The sequence below is a fragment of the Heptranchias perlo genome, chromosome 7 (assembly GCF_035084215.1).
Source record: "Heptranchias perlo isolate sHepPer1 chromosome 7, sHepPer1.hap1, whole genome shotgun sequence".
NCBI classification, from domain to species: Eukaryota; Metazoa; Chordata; class Chondrichthyes; order Hexanchiformes; family Hexanchidae; genus Heptranchias; species Heptranchias perlo.
Window position 1 is genome coordinate 6,558,479 of NC_090331.1, and position 20,726 is coordinate 6,579,204.

At 50.0% G+C, this 20,726-nt stretch overlaps 1 protein-coding gene across 1 annotated transcript in view; it reads right to left on the reverse strand.

Annotated features, from left to right (window-relative positions):
* The window catches only part of stk11ip (serine/threonine kinase 11 interacting protein), a 123,176-nt gene that overhangs the window by 43,734 nt on the left and 58,716 nt on the right, over window positions 1–20,726 (reverse strand). The window contains 4 exon segments of the mRNA XM_067986993.1: window positions 12,771–12,886; window positions 13,749–14,151; window positions 16,759–16,946; window positions 19,574–19,760. Of these exon segments, the coding sequence (XP_067843094.1) occupies window positions 12,771–12,886; window positions 13,749–14,151; window positions 16,759–16,946; window positions 19,574–19,760 (894 nt within the window).

A 20,726-nucleotide genomic window follows, 5' to 3' on the forward strand; every position in this document is an offset into this window, starting at 1 on the left:
TGTCCTATCTGAACCTGACCACATACCTGCTCCATCACCAAGACCCCCTACTTCCACCTCCGTAACATCGCCCGTCTCCGCCCCTGCCTCAGCTCATCTGCTGCTGAAACCCTCATCAATGCCTTTGTTACCTCTAGACTTGACTATTCCAATGCTCTCCTGCTGGCCTCCCATCTTCCACCCTCCATAAATTTGAGCTCATCCAAAACTCTGCTGCCCGTATCCTAACTCACACCAAGTCCCGATCACCCATCACCCTGCTTGTGCTCGCTGACCGACATTGGCTCCCGGTCCGGCAATGCCTCGATTTTAAAATTCTCATCCTTGTTTTCAAATTCCTCCATGGCCTCCCCCCTCCATCTCTGTAACCTCCTCCAGCCCTATAACCCTCCAAGATCTCTGCGCTCCTCCAATTCTGGCCTCTTGCGCATCCCTGATTTTAATCGCTCCACCATTGGCGGCCGTGCCTTCAGCTGCCTAGGCCCTAAGCCCTGGAATTCCCTCCCGAAACCTCTCTTCTTTAACACGCTCCTTAAAACCTACCTATTAGTCACCTGTCCTAATATCTCATGCGGCTCAGTGTCATATTTTGTTTGGTAACGCTCCTGTGAAGCGCCTTGGGGCATTTTACAACATTAAAGGCGCTGCATAAATGCAAGTTATTTGTTGTTGAATGGGTAATGAACCGGTATTTGATTTGCAGATTCCTTAGAAGTGCAGTGAATTCTGCAAATGGGTGTAGCAGCCTAATTATACAAAGCAAGATTTCACCAGTCACGAGACGAAAGGTCAATTTTAAAAAAAAAGTTTGTTCTCAGAACGTGGGTGCCGCTGGCAAGGCCAGCATTTATTGCCTGTCCCTAGCTGCCCCGAGAAGGTGGTGGTGAACCTACTTCATGAAAAGTTCCATGTAGCGGTTTGATACAACACAGTGGCTTGCTTGGCCACTTCAAAGTCAACCATGCTGTTCTTATAGAATCATAGAATGGTTACAGCATAGGAGGTGGCCATTTGGCCCGTCGAGCCCATGTCGCCTCAGCAAGAGCAATCCAATTAGTCCCATTCCCCCGCCCTGTCCCCGTAGCCCTGCAATTTTTTCCCTTCAAGTATTGATCCAGTTCCCTTTTGAAAGCCACGATTGAATCTGCCTCCACCGCCCTTTCAGGCAGCGCGTTCCAGATCATAACCACTCGCTGCGTAAAAAAGCTTTTCCTCATGTCGCCTTTGGTTTTTATGGGACTGTTGTGGGATTTGAGTCACATATAGGCCCAGACCGGGTAAGGACGGCAGGTAAAGAAAGGGAAAAAGAGAGTTTGAGTAAACTAGCCAGAAACATAAAAACAGAATGTAAAAGCTTCTATAGGTATGTAAAAAGGAAAAGACTGGCAAAGGCAAATGTGGGTCCCTTACAGGCAGAGACGGAGAATTTATAAATGGGGAATAAGGAAATTGTAGAGAAATTAAACAAATACTTTGTGTCTGACTTCACGGAAGAAAACACAAAAAACCTCCCAGAAGTACTAGAGAACCAAGGGTCTGGTGAGATTGTGGAACTGAAAGAAATTAGTATTAGTTAAAAAAAAACTAGAGAAATTAATGGGACTGCAAGTCGATAAATCCCACGGACTTGATGATTTACATCCCAGGGTTTTGAAAGAGGTGGCTAGAGATAGTGGATGCATTGGTTGTCATCTTCCAAAATTCTATAGATTCTGGAATGGTTCCTGCAGATTGGAGGGTGGCAAATGTAACCCCACTATTTAAGAAAGGAGGGAGAGAGAAAAGGGAATTACAGACCTGTTAGCCTAACATCAGTAGTAGGGAAAATGCTAGAGTCTATTATAAAGGATGTGATAACAGGACACTTCAAAAATAATAGGATTTGGCAGAGACAACATGGATTTATGAAAGGGAAATCAGGTTTGACGATCCTATTGGAGTTCTTTGAGGATGTAACTAGTAGAATAGATAAGGGGGAACCAGTGGATGTGGTGTATTTGGATTTTCAGAAGGCTTTCGATAAGGTCCCACACAGGAGGTTGGTGAACAAAGTTAGAGCACATGGAATTGGGAGTAATATACTGGCATGGATTGAGAATTGGTTAACAGACAGAAAACAGAGTAGGAATAAACTGGTCTTTTTCAGGTTGGCAGACTGTGACTAGTGGGGTACCGCAGGGATCGGTGCTTGGGCCCCAGCTATTCACAATCTATATCAATGATTTGGATGAGGGGACCAAATGTAATATTTCCAAGTTTGCTGATGACACAAAACTAGGTGGGAATGTGAGTTGTGAGGAGGATGCAAAAGAAGCTTCAAGGGGATATAGACAGGCTAAGTGAGTGGGAAAGAATATGGCAAATGCAATATAATGTGGAAAAATGTGAAGTTATCCACTTTGGTAGGAAAAAACAGAAATGCAGAATATTTTTTTAAAATGGTGAGAGATTAGGAAATGTTGATGTTCAAAGGGACCTGGGTGTCCTTGTAAATGAGTCACTGAAAGCTAACATGCAGGTGCAGCAAGTAATTAGGAAGGCAAATGGTAGATTGGCCTTTATTGCAAGAGGATTTGAGCGCAGGAGTAAAGATGTCTTACTGAAATTACATAGGGCCTTTGTGAGACCGCACCTGGAGTATTTGGTCTCCTTACCCAAGAAAGGATATACTTGCCATAGAGGGAGTACAACGAAGGTTCACCAAACTGATTCCTGGGATGGCAGGATTGTCGTATGAGGAGAGATTGAGTCGACTAGGCCTGTATTCTCTAGAGTTTAGAGGAATGAGAGGTGATCTCATTGAAACATACACAGGGCTCGACAGGGTAGATGCAGGGAGGATGTTTCCCCTGGCTGGGGAGTCTAGAACCAGGGGTCACAGTCTCAGAATAAGGGGTCGGCCATTTAGGACTGAGATCAGGAGAAATTTCTTCACTCAGAGGGTGGTGAATCTTTGGAATTCTCTACCACAGAGGGCTGTGGAGGCTCAGTCATTGAGTACATTGAAAACAGAGATCAATAGATTTCTAGATATTAAAAAGGCATCAGGGGATATGGGGATGGTGCAGGAAAATGACGTTGAGGTAGAAGATCAGCCATGATCTTGTTGAATGGTGGAACAGGCTCGAGGGGCCGGATGGCCTACTCCTGATCCTATTTCTTATGTTCTTATGTTCCCTTCCCTAAAAAGGACATTAGTGAGCCAGTTGGCTTTTTATGACAATCCAACAGTTTCATGATCACTGATACTAGATTTTTATTTTCAGATAGTTTTAAAACTGAATTCAAATTCTCAAACTGCTATGGTGGGATTGAACACTCAATCTCCGATTAATAGAAAGGAGGAAGGCAGACTTGCATTTCTACAGCGTCTTTCATGACCTCAGGACGTCCCAAACCACTTTATAGCCAATGAAGTACTTTTTATAAAAAAAAGTTTAGTCACTGTTGTAATGTGGAAAACGCGGCAGCCAATTTGCGCACAGCAAGATCCTTCAAACAGCAATGTGATAATGACACGATCATTTGTTTTAGTGATGTTGGTTGCGGAATAAATATTGGCCCAGGCCACCCGGGAGAACGCCCTTTCTCTTCTTCGAAACAGTGGCCCTGGGATCTTTGGTAGTCTAACAACCTCGACACTACCACACCCAATCTAAATCAGTTAATTGGTGATGTTGGTTGAGTTTGGGGGAGGGATGTGGGGATGCTGGCCTGGGACACAGAGAACCCCTGCTCCCTTTTCAAACAGTGCCATGGGATTCTTTTATGCTCACTTGAACAGGCAGGTGGGGCTTCAGTTTAATGTCGTACCTGAAGTACAGCAGTCCCGCAGTCGTCCTCACGTGAAGGGTTGGAGGGGGACGTCTGCCCAGGCCACCCACACGTCCTCAGTTTGAAGAACGTGCCTCACTGCGACATACAGCGAGTTGCTGCTGCCAATAGCACAGGCAGGATTGCAGAGAGGGCCAACACTACGGAGCCTCCCTCCCTCTCCCCACACACTGGCCAGATCCTATCAAAGGGGCTGCAACAGGACGCAGTTATGAGAGAGGAAGTAGCAGAAAGAATCAACTCCCCACCAACGCTGCTCCTGTCTCTCCCCACGCCCCCCAACCTCCAATTGATAACCATACCGCCGACTGTATATCTGAACCGCAATGATTAGGAAGATCCCAGGTGCGATCCTCGGTCTGTGCTGGGTTGACTGATTTAAGTCAGTGCAGAAGACGGAGGGTGGGGCTATGGTTGGGCTCTGTCACTGGAACAAGGAGGGGACATCCAGTGACTCTTCCCCCCCCCCCCCCCCCACTGAGAAGGGTGAGGGGGGCTTGGGCCTGCTCACCTGGAGGGGAGCACCTGCAGAACAGTAGCCCGAGTAAGTCGGCACCTGGAGTATCATCATAGGGGCATTGGAACAGGAGGAGGCCATTCAGCCCCTCAAACCTGTCTCGCCATTCAATTAGATCATGACTGATCTGTATCTTAACTCCATTGACCAGCCTTGGTCCTGTAACCCTTACCTGACAAAAATCTATCGAACTCAGTTTTGACATTTTCAATTCACCCCCAGCCTCAGCAGCTTTTTTTGGGGGGGGGGGGGGGGGGGGGGGGGGGGGGGAAAGAGAGCTCCAGATTTCCACTCCCCTTTGTGTGAAGAAGTGCTCCCTGAACAGTCTAGCTCATGTCCACATTGCGCTCATCCCGGGACAGCAGGTCCTGGGAGACAGGCACCAGCTCATCCCGGGACAGCAGGTCCTGGGAGACAGGCACCAGCTCATCCCGGGGACAGCAGGTCCTGGGAGACAGGCACCAGCTCATCCCGGGGACAGCAGGTCCTGGGAGACAGGCACCAGCTCATCCCGGGGACAGCAGGTCCTGGGAGACAGGCACCAGCTCATCCCGGGGACAGCAGGTCCTGGGAGACAGGCACCAGCTCACCCCGGGACAGCAGGTCCTGGGAGACAGGCACCAGCTCACCCCGGGACAGCAGGTCCTGGGAGACAGGCACCAGCTCACCCCGGGACAGCAGGTCCTGGGAGACAGGCACCAGCTCACCCCGGGACAGCAGGTCCTGGGAGACAGGCACCAGCTCACCCCGGGACAGCAGGTCCTGGGAGACAGGCACCAGCTCACCCCGGGACAGCAGGTCCTGGGAGACAGGCACCAGCTCACCCCGGGACAGCAGGTCCTGGGAGACAGGCACCAGCTCACCCCGGGACAGCAGGTCCTGGGAGACAGGCACCAGCTCATCCCAGGACAGCAGGTCCTGGGGGACAGGCACCAGCTCATCCCGGGACAGCAGGTCCTGGGAGACAGGCACCAGCTCAGCTGGGTGCAGTAAAACAGGGTCAGAATTCAAAGGAGCAGCCCATTCTCACATGCCCGGTGAGACATCATGTCCCACGTACCCAAAGCATCGAGATTCCTCCCGCCAGTGCACTTTTGATGGTTAGGGATAACTTCAAATACAAAACTAGACTTGAAACCCAATTTTGGTGGGTTTCTGTGCCCCACCCCTCGGAATCATTTAAAAGTCCCCCCTTTGCCCAATGCCCCCTACCTACTCAGTGGAGACAGGCAAGTTTAAATAGCGCTGTATCGCGTCCTTGCTCATCGCAAAATAACTCCCACCCACTTAAGTTACTTTTGAACTTATGTCGGCAAACGTGTGCAACCAATCTGTGCACAGCAAGATCCCACAGAACAGCCAACGGAATGTGGGAACCAGTTAACCCATTGTTTTGTCGGTGGTGGTTGAGAGAGAGAGAGGAAGGTTTGCCGCCTCCTCTTCAGATGGTGCCCTGGGATCTTTAACGTCCACCTCAAATAACGTAAGAGGCAGGAGGGGGGGAAAACTCAGTTCCGCATCACACAGGAAGGTTGGCACCTCCGTCAGTACGGCGTCAGGCTTGGCACTCTCACCTCAATCAGAAGGTCATGGGCACAAGACTCACTCACTGCAGGGACTGGAGCACATGATCCAGGCTGGCACTTCAGTACAGTACCCACTGAGGGAATGCTACATCATCGCAGGTGCCGCCTTTTGGATGAGACTTTAAACCGAGGCTCCAGTCTGCGCGCTCGGGTGCTTGTAAAAGATCCCATGGGACTATTCGAAGATGAGCAGGGGTGTTCTCCCCCGGTGTCCTGACCGATATTTATCAACATCACAAACAGATTATCTGGTCATCACACTGCTGTTTGTGGCATCTTGTGCACAAATTGGCTCTAGTGTTTCCACCCAATATAACAGTGACCAGACTTCAAAAGTACTTAATTGGCCGTGAAGCGCTTTGGGACATCCCGGGGTCGTTAAACGCGTCGTATAAATTTAAAGTTCTTTCTTTCGCTACACTGAAGCTCGTGTGCTCAAGTCCCGGAGTGGGGCTTGAACCCATAAACCTTCAGACTCCGAGGCGGAGAGTGAGCCGCGTGAACAGCTGAGTCAGGCTGACACGGCGTTGGTGTGTTCCAGTGTGCAGATTCCTTCCTCCCACGCAAACGAACAGATCCTCCCTCTCGGTCGTCATCAGGCCTGTTTACCAAGGAGATGAGCTACAGATGTAACGCCAGTGAGCAGAATGTGCCGGCTTTCTAGAAATCAGGAGTCAAACCAAACGCTTTGCCTTTCTAGGTAATTTAACCCATCGTGAGCTGCGAGATGCGACCCCAAATGGCAAGGAATGAGGGCCAGAAAAGTTTAAAGAGTCATGAAGTTTTGCAATAAAGTATTTCTCCTCCTCCTCCTCCTCCTCCTCCTCCTCCTCCTCCTCCTCCTCCTCCTCCCACCCCCCGCAGTGGAAAGGACCTTGTACTGGTTGAGACAAGTCTCAACCACAAGGTTAGCTGTCTCACTAAAGACCGTCCCAAGGCTGAAGGCACCACATATCCTCCTCCTAATCTCTCACTTAGAAAAGATTCCACCCCCCCCCCCCGGCCGACTGTTTAAAAGTGAAGTTTTAAATCACCGATGACCCTGCGCAAACGTACGTATTTAAAATATCGAGAGCAGAGAGGGGGAAAAAAAAAACCAATACACTTTTCAGAGACGGGTCTGTCGTTCCTGAATCCAACACTAAAACGTACTCCGATTCACAGCACTGGCAAGTGGAGGGAGAGGGTCACGGAAAGTGCCACTGGTGTTAATGCCTGGCCCCATACTGGTCAATGCAGGTCAGACTGGGATGCTGACTTGCCTCTCAGATCTTTTAAGTACACGAACTCCACTACTAGGGTACAACACTGCAGTGGGTTGTGCTCCTGAGCTAGTAATCCAGAGAACGCAAGTTCAATTCCCACCACGGGCAGCTTGAGAGTTTTTAAACTCAGTTCAAAAAAAAAATCCGGCTTCAGTAAAAATGACCGAAGCCGTCAGATTGTCGTAAAAAAAACAAACAATTGTTTCACTAATGTCCTTTAGGGGAAGGAAACCTGCCGTCCTTACCCGGTCTGGGCCTACGTGTGACTCCAGTCCCACGCCAACGTGACTGACTCTAATCTGCCCTCTGAAGTGGTCTCGCAAGCCTCTTAGTTGCGTCAAAACGACCACCAGCGGTTCAAGATGGCAGCAGCCCCCCCTCCCCCCTTCTCAGGGCAACTAGGGATGGGCAATAAATTCCCGCCTCGCCAGGGACACCCACATCCCCGGAATGAAATGTATTAAATCTCCCTATTGACTCAGTTTCTAATTGCACTCTTATGTAGCAGAGCTCAAAAACCCCATGGTCTTGGGTTCAAATCCCTGATCTGTGCCAAGTTCTTGGCTTGGGAAGTAGTGAAAGGGGGTGGAAAGGATAGAAAAAAAAGGAGGAAAAGGGAGGAGAAGAAAAAAGTAACCCAGAGTCTCTCACTCTACTGCAGCGTTATCTGATACATTAGCCATATGTGGCAAATTGAGAATCCAGATGTGACAAATCGCATTTCTGGTAAGTAAATAAAAATGAGTAACAGACACCGTCCTTAGTCTTGTGATCTCAATCCTCGTTGTTGTACGCATGTGAACTTTAACCTTTTCGTGTGTGTGTTGGTAAAACGGTATGAAAAGCAGAGCTTTCTTTGATCGTTGTGAGCACTTTACTTTGTGACTGAATGGTGGTACGTTTGTCAAGTAAATATACACACGTGTGATGTGCATTTACCTATGTTGAGTGTGTGTGTGTGTGTGTGTGTGTGTCAGGCGGTTTCCACTAGAATCAGTGCGTGTGGCTACACTCCTGTCAGCGACTTCTACTGGACAACACTAGTCTACGGCCGTTATTGCTAGGAAGGTTCATGCATTTTTGGTCGAGAGGCGAGTGCAGGATTGGCTCGTCTCTCGATACCCTGCTCCCTCCTGTGGCCTGCCTTCACTCACTGGGCTCACGGGTGGAGATCGGCTGCACTGGACGCTACGTCTAGACTGTGGAAGCCGAGCCCAGCACTCCTTGCAGAGTAGGGACCAAAAAAAAAATGAAATGGGAGGTTTTCAAACAGCGAGGCGACTCCAGGATGCACCTGGTTAGTCAGCTCCAGGGACAGGGTGTTATTGACTCAGTTAATTTTAACAGATCAGTGGTGAAAATATCAGGCGAGCAGATTCAAATATTGTTGATTTCCCACTCCCCCATCAACATCTGCCTCACGGTCTCAGGGACGAGGGACCTCAGTTATGTGGAGAAGCTGGGGGGGGGTGTTCTTTAGAAGAGAGAAGGTTAAGGGGAGATTTAATAAGAGGTGTTCAAAATTATGAGACTAAATACGGAGAAACGGTTTCCACTGGCAGGAGGGTCGGTAAATGGAGAGGACACAGATTTAAGATAATTGGCAAAAGAACCAGAGGGGAGATGAGAATTGAAATTTTTATATTTTTAAAAATAAAACACAGCCAGTTATTATGATCTGGAACGCACTGCCCGAAAGGGCGGTGGAAGCAGATTCAATAATTTTCAAAAGGGGATCAGATAAATACTTGAAGGGAAAAAATCTGCAGGGCTATAGGGAAAGAGCAGGGGAATGGGACTATTTGGATGGCTCTTTGAAAGAGCCAGCACAGGCACGAGGGGCCGAATGGCCTACTTGTGTGCTGTATCATTCTATAACAGCAATCTAAAGAAGGGACCCTGGCTGACCTTTCTTCTCCCTTCCCAGTCCAGTGGTGCTGAAGCCAATTGCAGTGCCCCTCCTGCTACCTCGGCTCAGGCAAGTGAACCCCAGCAAAGACTGGGGATTAAACCCTAATTCCCCCCACCCCCCGGTCCGTGTGACTCAGGACCACGCTGGCCAGTGCATTAGGCAACTGAGCCCACAGGGCAGCCTGTTAAAAGTGGTGTGATCGTTGAAAAAGCCAGCACAGACACTATGGGCTGAATGGCCTCCTTCTGTGCTGCGAGGTCCTATTCTATGTAGGTGAATCCCAAGGCTGCTCACACGAAGGGTCCAACCTGACCTGACGGCCGGCAGCTGCTCCGTGAAAGGTTTCATTAACAGCTCAACTACAAAACACCAATACTCCGTCTCCAGAGACTGAAGCACGTAATCCAGGCTGACACCCCCAGCGCCAGTACGGAGGGAGTGCTACACTGTTGGAGGTGCCGTCTTTCGGATGAGATGTTAAACCGAGGCGCCATCTCCCTATTCAGGTGGGTGTAAAAGATCCCACTGCACTGTTGGAAAAAGAGCAGGGAAGTTCTCCCTGTTGCCCTGGCCAATATTTATCCCCCAACCAAGACAGATTCACACGTTAGCTCATTGCTGTTTGTGGGATCTTGCTGTGCACAACCTGGCTGCTGCATTTGCTTACGTAACAACAAACACTGCCACGTGGCTCGTTTTATGCGAAACTAGATATGATGCAAGGTGCTTATGTAAATGCAGATCTTTTTCTCTTCTCCATGGCTTTTGTTGGCCTTTCCGATTTCTTCCTCTGATAATTTAACCTCTGCCCCCCCACACCCTTTCCAGGATCCTGGGGTGGGGGATCTGGCGCACTTTGATTTAGTGAGCTCGATTTCCTGCTGGACGCACACAGACACCCCCACTGGAACACTCAGGAGGACGACGCAATGGGCCTCGAACGTGAGCAACAAGACTGGCAATCTCATCACAACATGCTCTTTAAGAACTTTGAGCACAGAGTACCCCCAGGCACTGCTTCCTTTCCACCTCACAGGCTACGCAGTCCGCAAGTTCTGACTTGCTTGACCATCATGGAATTTAAACCCAGAGAAGCTTCAAACATGCATCTACAGGACCTTTAAAAGGGACTGTTTGAACATCACTCCTACAGTTCAAACTTCCGTCCTTTTCCACCTCCAGCATTTTTCCCCTCATGTTTACAGCGAGCAGGCAGCTGTCTTAAATACAGTGTCTCATCAGAACAGACAACCTGTGGCTACGTACTCAGTCGTGGGTTATGTTAACCGATGCACGGCACCTCATTAACCCCGAGTGGTGGTAAATTGCTGGTTGGAAAACAAGTGGGGTGCCCACATCACATCAGAACAACAACCTGCATTTATGCTATGCCTTTCACGTATTAAAATGTCCCCAGGGTGCTTCACAGGAGGGATCAAACGAAATTTGACACCGAGCCACGAGATATTAGGACAGGTGACCAAAAGCTTGGTCAAAGAGGTAGGTTTTCAGAAGCGTCTCAAAAGGAGGAGAGAGGGTGTCAGAGAGGTTTGGCGGGGGGGGTGGAATTCCAGAGCTTAGGGCCCAGGCAGCTGAAGGCACGGCCGCCAATGGCGGAGCGATGAAAATCGGGGACGCTCAAGAGACCAGAATTGGAGGAGCGCAGAGATCTCGGAGATTTGTAGGGCTGGAGGAGGTTACAGAAATAAGGAGGGACGAGGCCACGGAGGGATTTGAAAACAAAAAGGATGAAAATTTTTTAAATCGAGGCATTGCCGGACCGGGAGCCAATGTAGGTCAGCAAGCACAGGGGTGATGGGTGAACGGGACTTGGTGCGAGTTTGGCTAACTCTGCTGCCTGTATCCTACGTTAACTCAAGTTTACGGAGGGTGCAAGGCGAGAGGCCGGCCAGGAGAGCATTGGGATAGTCGAGTCTAGAGGTAACAAAGGCACGTATGAGGGTTTCAGCAGCAGATGGGCTGAGGCAGGGGGCGGAGACAGGCGACGTTATGGAGGTGGAAGGAAGTCAGAAGATATCACACTGTTCGACCATGGTGTGTGCAGACCAAAACTACTGCCTGCGTTTACTTAAGAACAACAGAAGCAGGAAAATGGGCGAGATGCAATCCAGGACAATAACCAAACCTACACTGCCACCCTTGGGATTTTTCACTATTTGGTTTGGTGGAAAAAGGGAGAGGGGAGAGGAGAGCAGCAGAGGCACTAAGATTTTCTCAATCTTAGTGACAGCCGTCCATGAGCTCCTCGCACTTGTTGGAGGTGATGGGGCAGGGGTTTAAGGGCAGTTGGTAGTGAAATAAAGATTATCTTTGCTCTCCAGATGATCCTGGAGTAGTGGACGGTTTAGGCAGGAGAGCAGGGAGCCCGATAATGCTTGATGTGGTCCGGTCAGATCTAGTGATAGACAGCTAAACCGGGTGGATATGCTCAAGCCTGGACTCGAGGGAGCAAAGATGGAGGGACGACCAGAACACAGGAGTGGTTATACTGGGGGGAAACAAGGGCAAATGTGGAGTTGAGGAAGCACGGTGGAGCAACTCGACAGCTGTAGAAGTACTGCAGTGAGTAGAAGGTCAAAGACTGGACAGCTGGCGAGTACAATTGTACTTAAAGTACTTGAGTTTTCATTCCCAGAGGCTCAGCAATTAGAAGTCTAAAGGTCTCAAGGTTGTCCCTGGATTATTAGAGCATCTTTATCTTTGAAGTTAAAGCAGGTTTCTTGAAGATGACATTGTTAATTTACTTAATTCAGTCAAAGCGATGGGCAATGTTGTGTTACCTCGTAACAACGAGGCCACTCCTAAACCACACTTCACAATAGATCTCCAATCACTGTGATGGAGTAGAGCAGTCAGCATCCAGGTGTTCAATTACAATCCCAAACACAGAAATCACCTTTGAGCAGTATCTGTATTAGTGCCTTTTGAAATGATTGTCCCAAAGTATCTTCATTTTAATTTAACAAAAAGCACTTTTGCAAACTGACCGTTTATCGGGCTTCCAATTGGGAGAGGGGAGTCTCCATCCCAAACTTCATTTTAAAATCATGAAGTTTCCCAACATTACAACAATGACTAACCACACTTCAAAAGTACTTCATTGGCTGTAAAGCGCTTTGGGACGTCCCGAGGTCGTGAAAGGCACTATATAAATTTGGCTGTAGAGAGAGGGAGAGCAGGGCAGTGGACGCTCGAGCAATAAGCTGACAGACAATGATGGGCTGAATGGCCTCCTCCTATGGAGTCACTGGATGGTGATCAGATGCTGGCTGATTTTTTTTCTCCCCCTACCCCAGGAGACACAAATCCCCATTATAGGGTCTCAAATTTTACCCGATCAGCTAACCCAACACTACAGCAGGAAGGGAACAGACACCTTGCTGGGTGGTATGGTGCAGTACCACACAGGTCCGTTTACCCACTGAGGCACCAGCTTCTCCTTTCCATCATCCCTGCGGGATTGAAAAGATGGGGAAGGACCTAGTGACTCAGAGGTGAGAGTGCTACCCACTGAGTCACGGCCGACACTATACCTGCCTCTAGCCTTCCCCCAATAATCGTCTATAACCAGCCTGCAATCCCCTCTTTGCACCATCCCATTGACGAAAGCGAGCCCCAGCACCCAGCCACCTTACCTTGACGAAGCACTGATACTCCTCCTTATCTTCATTGAAAATCTCAACATCCAGGAATAGCTTTAGCCTGTGGTCGATGGTTTGAAAATCTTCGACGGACAGATTGAACTCAGCCCCTGGATCGAGGAAGGAGACAAAAAGTAACTTTAACCACAAACTTGCAGCATTGGCGAGATGCGCAAGGGAAGGTCAGTCAACTAAGATTCCGAAGGGGATTGACGACATTAATTCAGACAGATTGCTCACTCCGGTGAAGGGTTCAAATGCCAGGGGACGCAAGACAAAAGATTAGGAGCACGAAGAAAAGTCAGGTGGAAATCTTTCTGTAAAAGGGTAATAGGTGTATAGGACAAGTTAGCAGGGGATGACACTAGATTCAAGGGACAATTAGGGCAATTTTTGCCGAGAGAAGTGACTGAGGGTTATAGCAAGAAGGCAGGCAAGTGAAAAGAAATACTTGCGTTTATATAGCAGCTTCTCAAAACGCCTCAAAAATTGCTTCAATGAATTGTTAGAGAACCTTCACCACACGGACTGCAGTAGTTCAAGAAGATGACTCACCGCCACCTTCTCAAGGAGCAACTAGGGATGGGCAATAAATGCTGGCCTTACTGGCGACGCCCACACCCCAAGAATTAATTTTTTAAAAATTACTTTGAATTACTGCAACCTATGCTGGAAAACAATCTCCGCAGCCATTTCGCACACAGCAAGATCCCACAAACACCAACGAGATGAATGGTCAGTCCATCGGTTTTTGGTTGCAGGAGGAGCGTCGGGCAGGACACCGGGAGAACTCCCTGCTTTTCTTCCAATGGTACCGTGGGATCGTAAACATCCACCCGAACCATTGCAAGAGGGAGGGGGCTTGGGTATAACATCTCGCCCAGAGGCAGGGTTGAGATGAATCAATAAGGGCTGGATTTCTTGGGGGCCAATCACCGCCACCTTGCTAACCTTTACTGGGCCCAGAAGTACCTTCCCCGCATTCGGAGCGTGGCGAGCTTGGCGTCAGAGTCGATCCCACAGGAGTGCCGTAGCGGTAGCTCCAAGTCAGGCTGCCGCTGTGCGAGTTGAAACTTCCCTTCTGGATGCAGTCGCTGCCGTACAGCCCAGGGCTCGAGCCGCCCCTCCCCGCCTTGTGCGCGGACAGGTCTGGCGCCCCCACGTGAGAGTCCGTGTCCTCCGACGAGCCATCCGACATCCGGCTGCCGTCCTTCACACTGCTGCTGCAGCTCTGGTCGCACTCGAAGTAGAAGCTGGCACTCTTGCCAGTGGTGAACGAGCAGCTCTCGGGGTCTGCGCTCAGAGCGTGAGCAGCCCCATCTCCCAGTGCTCCGGGCCCGACATCCAAATTCGCTCCGCTCGAGGATTCAATGCTCTGCGGAACAAACAAAACCATCTAGAGATTAGACACTAGTTGTTCACCTCTTGGATCTCCGTTCAAACTCAGCCCAGGCAGATGGGATGTCCACTGAACTACTATGTGAAATGTGATTGGGACACTACCAACCCACAGCAGAAAACAGCCCCAAGTTTGGTCCTAAATCGGCAATCTCAGGCTACAGGATGGTTAGTCTGAGAAATGGAAAAATATCACTCTGCCACAATTCTTCTGAGGTTGGGACAAAATAGAGAAGGGATTTACTCTGCACCCAACCCGTGCTGTACCTGCCCTGGGAGTGTTTGATGGGACAGTGTAGAGGGAGCTTTACTCTGTATCTAACCCGTGCTGTACCTGCCCTGGGAGTGTTTGATGGGACAGTGTAGAGGGAGCTTTACTCTGTATCTAACCCGTGCTGTACCTGTCCTGGGAGTGTTTGATGGGACAGTGTAGAGGGAGCTTTACTCTGTATCTAACCCGTGCTGTACCTGTCCTGGGAGTGTTTGATGGGACAGTGTAGAGGGAGCTTTACTCTGTATCTAACCCGTGCTGTACCTGTCCTGGGAGTGTTTGATGGGACAGTGTAGAGGGAGCTTTACTCTGTATCTAACCCGTGCTGTACCTGCCCTGGGAGTGTTTGATGGGACAGTGTAGAGGGAGCTTTACTCTGTATCTAACCCCGTGCTGTACCTGCCCTGGGAGTGTTTGATGGGACAGTGTAGAGGGAGCTTTACTCTGTATCTAACCCTGTGCTGTACCTGTCCTGGGAGTGTTTGATGGGACAGTGTAGAGGGAGCTTTACTCTGTATCTAACCCGTGCTGTACCTGCCCTGGGAGTGTTTGATGGGACAGTGTAGAGGGAGCTTTACTCTGTATCTAACCCGTGCTGTACCTCCCCTGGGAGTGTTTGATGGGACAGTGTAGAGGGAGCTTTACTCTGCCCCCAACCTCTGATACCTGAGCTGCAAGTTACAGTAGGGTAGAATAGAGAGGGCTTTGTTCTTTACCTGATCTGTGTTATATCTCGTCTGGGAGTGCTTGATGTTGACACTGGGTGCCTGCAAAAGAAAGGCGTCCCATTCCTCAACACTAACAACCCTCAACTGGATAAGTCCAAAAAAAAATCATTCATCTAAAAATAAGTCCAATAAAACTTTGAAGGTCGGGGCTCCCAGACAAAAGATTTTCCCAACTGCCATCCTCGAGTCCCAGTATTTGGAACCTGTATCCATGGCCACTCCAAACTGGCTTGCCTGCACTGGGAGTGTTCTTGGGCACTGTTAAGAAATTCTTTCTAGATTCAGCTTTACTGGCCACACTTATTAAGCAGACCTCACGTCCCTTATGAACCAGAGTGCGCCTTTACCTGCCCAATATCCGAATAAAGGGAGTAAGACCCGGGGGTCAAACGCAGAACCCTGACCACCGTACTCCAGCTTACTGGAATATCACATGCGGCCATGTGACGATCTCAATAACTACGCCATTAGACTGTGGCTCTGACTACAAGTCACTAGACCAATTTATTGAACGCTAAACAGGTAAATCCTGGCCAGTGAATGGATCACCCTGACCCATTGATCAGTACCAAATACTATGAATGGTTTGAGACGGGCAGGAACGAAACCACGCACCATGCGCACACCAGACGGCAATCTTTCTAGGCAGTTTGCAGAAACAGCTAGCAGTAACCAATTTTCAGTGACTAGCAAGAAAGACTCCAATAAATAATCCATTATTCTTAAATCACAGTCACAGGCAGAAAGGATTTGAGCACCGGGAAAGGAAAACTGCACAGCCAGGATCCCGTTACACTGGAACTAACTGTTGGATGGGATCACCTAACTCAGTACAGACCAGGGGTGGAAGCTGGTGGGGGAAAGGGAAGAAGTTGTGGGGGGGGGGGGGGGGTCTGTAGGGCTCAGTCCACCAGGCAGCACATAGAAAAGAAACCAAGAATTGCATTTATATAGCGCCTTTCACGACCTCAATGCCCCAAAGCGCTTTACAGCCAATTAAGTACTTTTTGAAGCGTAGTCACTGTTGTAACGTAGGAAATGCAGCAGCTAATTTGTGCACAGCAAGATCCCATAAACAGCAACGTGATAATGACCAGATAATCTGTTTTTTTTTTAAAAAAAGAGTGATGTTGGTTGAAGGATAAATATTGGCCCAGGACACCAGGGAGAACTCCCCTGCTCTTCTTCGAAATAGCGCCCACGGGATCTTTTGCAACCACCCGAGGGGGCAGACGAGGCATCAGTTGAACATCTCATCCGAGAGACGGCATCTTAGACAGTGCAGCACTCCCTCAAGTACTGGCACGGGGAACGTCGGCCTCGATTTTGTGCTCAAGCCCCTGGAGTGGGTCTTGAACCCACCACCTTCTGACTCAGATGAGAGCGTGCTACCCACTGAGCCACAGGTGACAATCGGTCAGTCATCGGTCCAGCCAGCTTCCACCCTCTCCACTCTGGCTGAATCTGAACCCGGTCGGGTCTGGGCACAGCAGGACAGCGGCACAGCCCTCCCGCCCAGCTTCCCGTTCCGACTTACAGGAACTCCCGACAACGGAACCAGGGAAGCGCGCGCCGTGATACTCACCTTCAAGCTGCCAGCAGGGTCGCCGTCCACGAAGGCGATCTTCAAGATGTCCGCTTTGGGAGCCTGGTCTTCGGGGGGCAGCGGCGTGCTGGTGCGAGTCTCCAGCACCTCCATCTTGGTTGGCAGCATGATCACGTGGTCGCTCGCGCACTTGGGGCAGGCGGGCGAGGCCTTCAAGGGCCCCTCGGCTGCAGAAAAAACACATTGTTCAGATTGCGGAGGTACGTTGATCGAAGGGGGCTGCTGTGCTGTCGGTGAGAACGGTTCGTTTCTCCTCCGTGGTTTTAAGCCATCAACACGTTTGCACCGACGGCTGGTTATATTGAGAAAACCTGAGAGAATGGGGCCGAGGCCGGTAGCATAGGATGGCGACAAGGCGGAAATGAGTGGAAGTGAAGACTATGAAGATAACAGGAGCAGGAGTAGGCCATACGCCCCCTCGAGCCTGCTCCGCCATTCAATCAGATCATGGCTGATCTTCGACCTCAACTCCACTTTCCCGCCCGATCCCCATATCCCTTGATTCCCCGAGAGTCCAAAAATCTATCGATCTCAGTCTTGAATATACTCAATGACTCAGCATCCACATCTCCCTGGGGTAGAGAATTCCAAAAGATATACTTACCCGAGTGAAGAAATTCCTCCTCATCCTCAGTCCTAAATGGCCGATCCCTTATCCCAAGACCATGCCCTCTAGTTCTAGACTCTCAGCATCTACCCTGTCAAGCCATCTCAGAATCTTATACGTTTCAATGAGATCACCTCTCATTCTTCTAAACTCCAGAGAGTATAGGCCCATTCTTCTCAATCTCTCTTCATAGGACAACCCTCTCATCCCAGGAATTAATCTAGTGAACCTTCGTTGCACCGCCTCTAAGGCAAGTATATCCTTCCTTAGATAAGGAGACCAAAACTGTACGCAGTACTCCAGATGTGGTCTCACCAGAGCCCTGTACAATTGCAGCAAGACCTCTCATACTCCAACCCCCTTTCAAGATTAGATAGGATCAGGGAGGAGTGCTGCTCAGCTTCAGCTTTGACAGGCTGTGGATTGCAGGACGGAGGGAACAGGGAGGGAGGTGAGGAATTCCACAGTTAGAAGCCCTGGGAACGAGGGAATGAGTTTAAGTAGGAGACAGTGTGATGAGTCGAGGTTGCAGCAGAGCGATGGGAGGATGGAAAAGCTTGTGGGACAGGATGCTCGAGAGGAGAGCTCATGGGAAGCAATAACATGGCGGCAACAGCAAGACAAGGTAGATCCCAGTTTAGACGGTGTTTTCTGCAGCAGTCTCCTGAGGAGCACTGAAAGTGGGGATTTGCTCCCGAACACTGCCCCACTACAGGAAGCTTCCCACTGTTTCTCGAATCTGACTCGGCAACAGCACCTGGGCACACGGGGGTTCCAACAAAGACCAAACAACGTGCAGATACCGATACCGGCAGAGCTTAGGGTCATGCAGTCATGTCTTTGGGGAAGGGAGGCGAGAGAGCAAGCGAGAGATACAGAGCACTGCCTGATAATACTTCGCTATCCAGACGCACCCCACTTTGGGCTGTGCCGTTCCTTGATCTCAGCTTAGGCTCCGATGGAGAACTACGTTCAGCCTCAGTGCTCCAGGCTGAGAGATTGCACATTTGGACCTGGGGTCAGTCTTGGCTGCAATCTATCTCCCTAGGTCGCAAAAGGCACTATTTCAATACAAGTCTTTCTTTCCCTTTCTTCCCAGGGGTTAAATCACCTGCCGACACTTCCCAGGCTAAACACTCAAAGAACTTCACTTGGACAAGATACTGGAATGTCACCTTTTGGTAATGTCGGTCAGAGGGTCAGTCCTGAGGGGGGGGGGGCGGTGGGGCGGCTTTCGGAGGGGTCACCTTTCAGTCGAGATGTCAAACAGAGACCCCCGTCCGTCTGTTCCACTGGTGCTGGTGACTTTAAAAGATCCTGTGACTCTATTTGACGAACAGCAGGGAGTTCTGTTATCCTGCCCAATACTCTTTCCCTTAACCAACATCACCAAACACAGATTTAACTGCTCATTCGCCTCATTGCTGTTTGTGGGATTTTGCGGTGTGCAAATTGGCTGTCCCATTCAACTATGGGACAGTGACCGCACTTCAACGCAATTCACAGACGCGGTAAGGGACTAGATTAATGCAAGTCTTTGCAAACACCATTAGAAGGCAGTGAGCTACCCCCACCTGCTGGCACTACTCAAAACTACAACAGGTGCAATCTGCACTTCAACACCATTCACCAGGCAGTGCTGGGGTGTAGAGGGATAGAGGGGACTGGCACAGCTCGGGAGGTCCGTCTTTGGAAGGAGGGAAAGCTGGGTCCCTCGACGGTTCAACCAGGTAAAGCAGTAACTGAGCCAGTGCAGGCCAAGTGGTCCCACCTCTGCGCTTAGCTGGAGAACTGGAATTGGGCTTGGTGTATCTGGCTAGCTTGGGGAAGGTAGGAGGGGAGATAGGGGGTGAAGGGGATTTAAAAAGAGAGAGAGAGAGAGAGAGGGGAAAGGAAAAGTGGAGCCAGGAGTCCTGATTGCTACCCAGCAAGCTTGACTGGTAAGTGTGCCCGTACCCCAGCAGGGGGAGAGGGGCACAGAATTCAGGAGGGGGAACCCTGGCTGATTCTCCCTCTCTTGCCGCACTCCCAGGCATACCGTGGCCATCTACAGCACTGCGGCCAGCACTCCGGCTGGGACCAATGAACACAGAACAGCTCAGGGATGCAGCATCGGGACCGTTATGTCCGGTGTGGCGGCAGCGCTCAGGAGGTACCGGGCCCACGATGCACCCCGGGGCCACTCACTCTTCAGGTAATCCAGCTCGTCCCCTCGCCCGGTGTCCGAATCCTCCACGATCGGGTGCCTGGCCTGCTGCTCCTGCGCAGGCAAATCGAACTCGTGTCGGCACTTCAGGCACTGGAGTCTGGGGAAATCCACCTGCAATGCCCTCTGATTGGCTTCCAGTGCTTCGTTCAGGATCTTAACCAGCATCTGAAATGGCAAGAGGCGAGAGAACAATACAGGCAGTTAGGAGAGGGGGTCGAGGGGAAGAGGCAGAGACAGGCAACTAAAGAACTCTAAACATTTTAAAAAGAAATTGATATTTTTGAGCTGCCCTGATCCTCAGGACAAACCATCCCTTCCATTCTGCACCAAATGGCACAGTCCATCAAAAGAGGCCGCAAGATGACTGATGTGGAATAGAAACTTCACGAGTACAGAGGGGTCCTCATGGGCGGGACAGTGTAGAGGGAGCTTTACTCTGTATCTAACCCGTGCTGTACCTGCCCTGGGAGTGTTTGATGGGACAGTGTAGAGGGAGCTTTACTCTGTATCTGACCCCTGCTGTACCTGCCCTGGGAGTGTTTGATGGGACAGTGTAGAGGGAGCTTTACTCTGCATCTAACCCGTGCTGTACCTGCCCTGGGAGTGTTTGATGGGAGAGTAGAGGGAGCTTTACTCTGTATCTAACCCGTGTTGTACCTGCCCTGGGAGTGTTTGATGGGACAGTGTGGAGGGAGCTTTACTCTGTATCCAACCCGTGCGACACGGGGTGCCCGAAACGGGAAGTGGTCCACCTATAACCAGCACAAACATCCCTCACCTTCAATAAGAACAGACTTAAAAAAAGGATATTTTTCTGCTGTGATTTTTTGAGGTACAGTGATTAAATCTGGTGGGAATTCCTCTGGTAGCAATAGCCCTGTTGGTTGGGGAGACAGCTACATAACTGCCCAGCAGATGGGAGCCAAGAGTTACTGCAGTTTCCTTTTCAGACACCAATTTAATTTATTCCGTTAAAAAACAATGGGGTGAGTTATGTTGTTGAATTTTGTCTCCAGTGTCAGCAGCCAGTCCCAGGTCAGGTACAGCAGTTTGAGAAGACGACAAAAGACAAACAGGGGCCCTGGTCGCTGAACGAAGACCCCTGGCTGGAGAAGGGTGGGGAAAATTTTG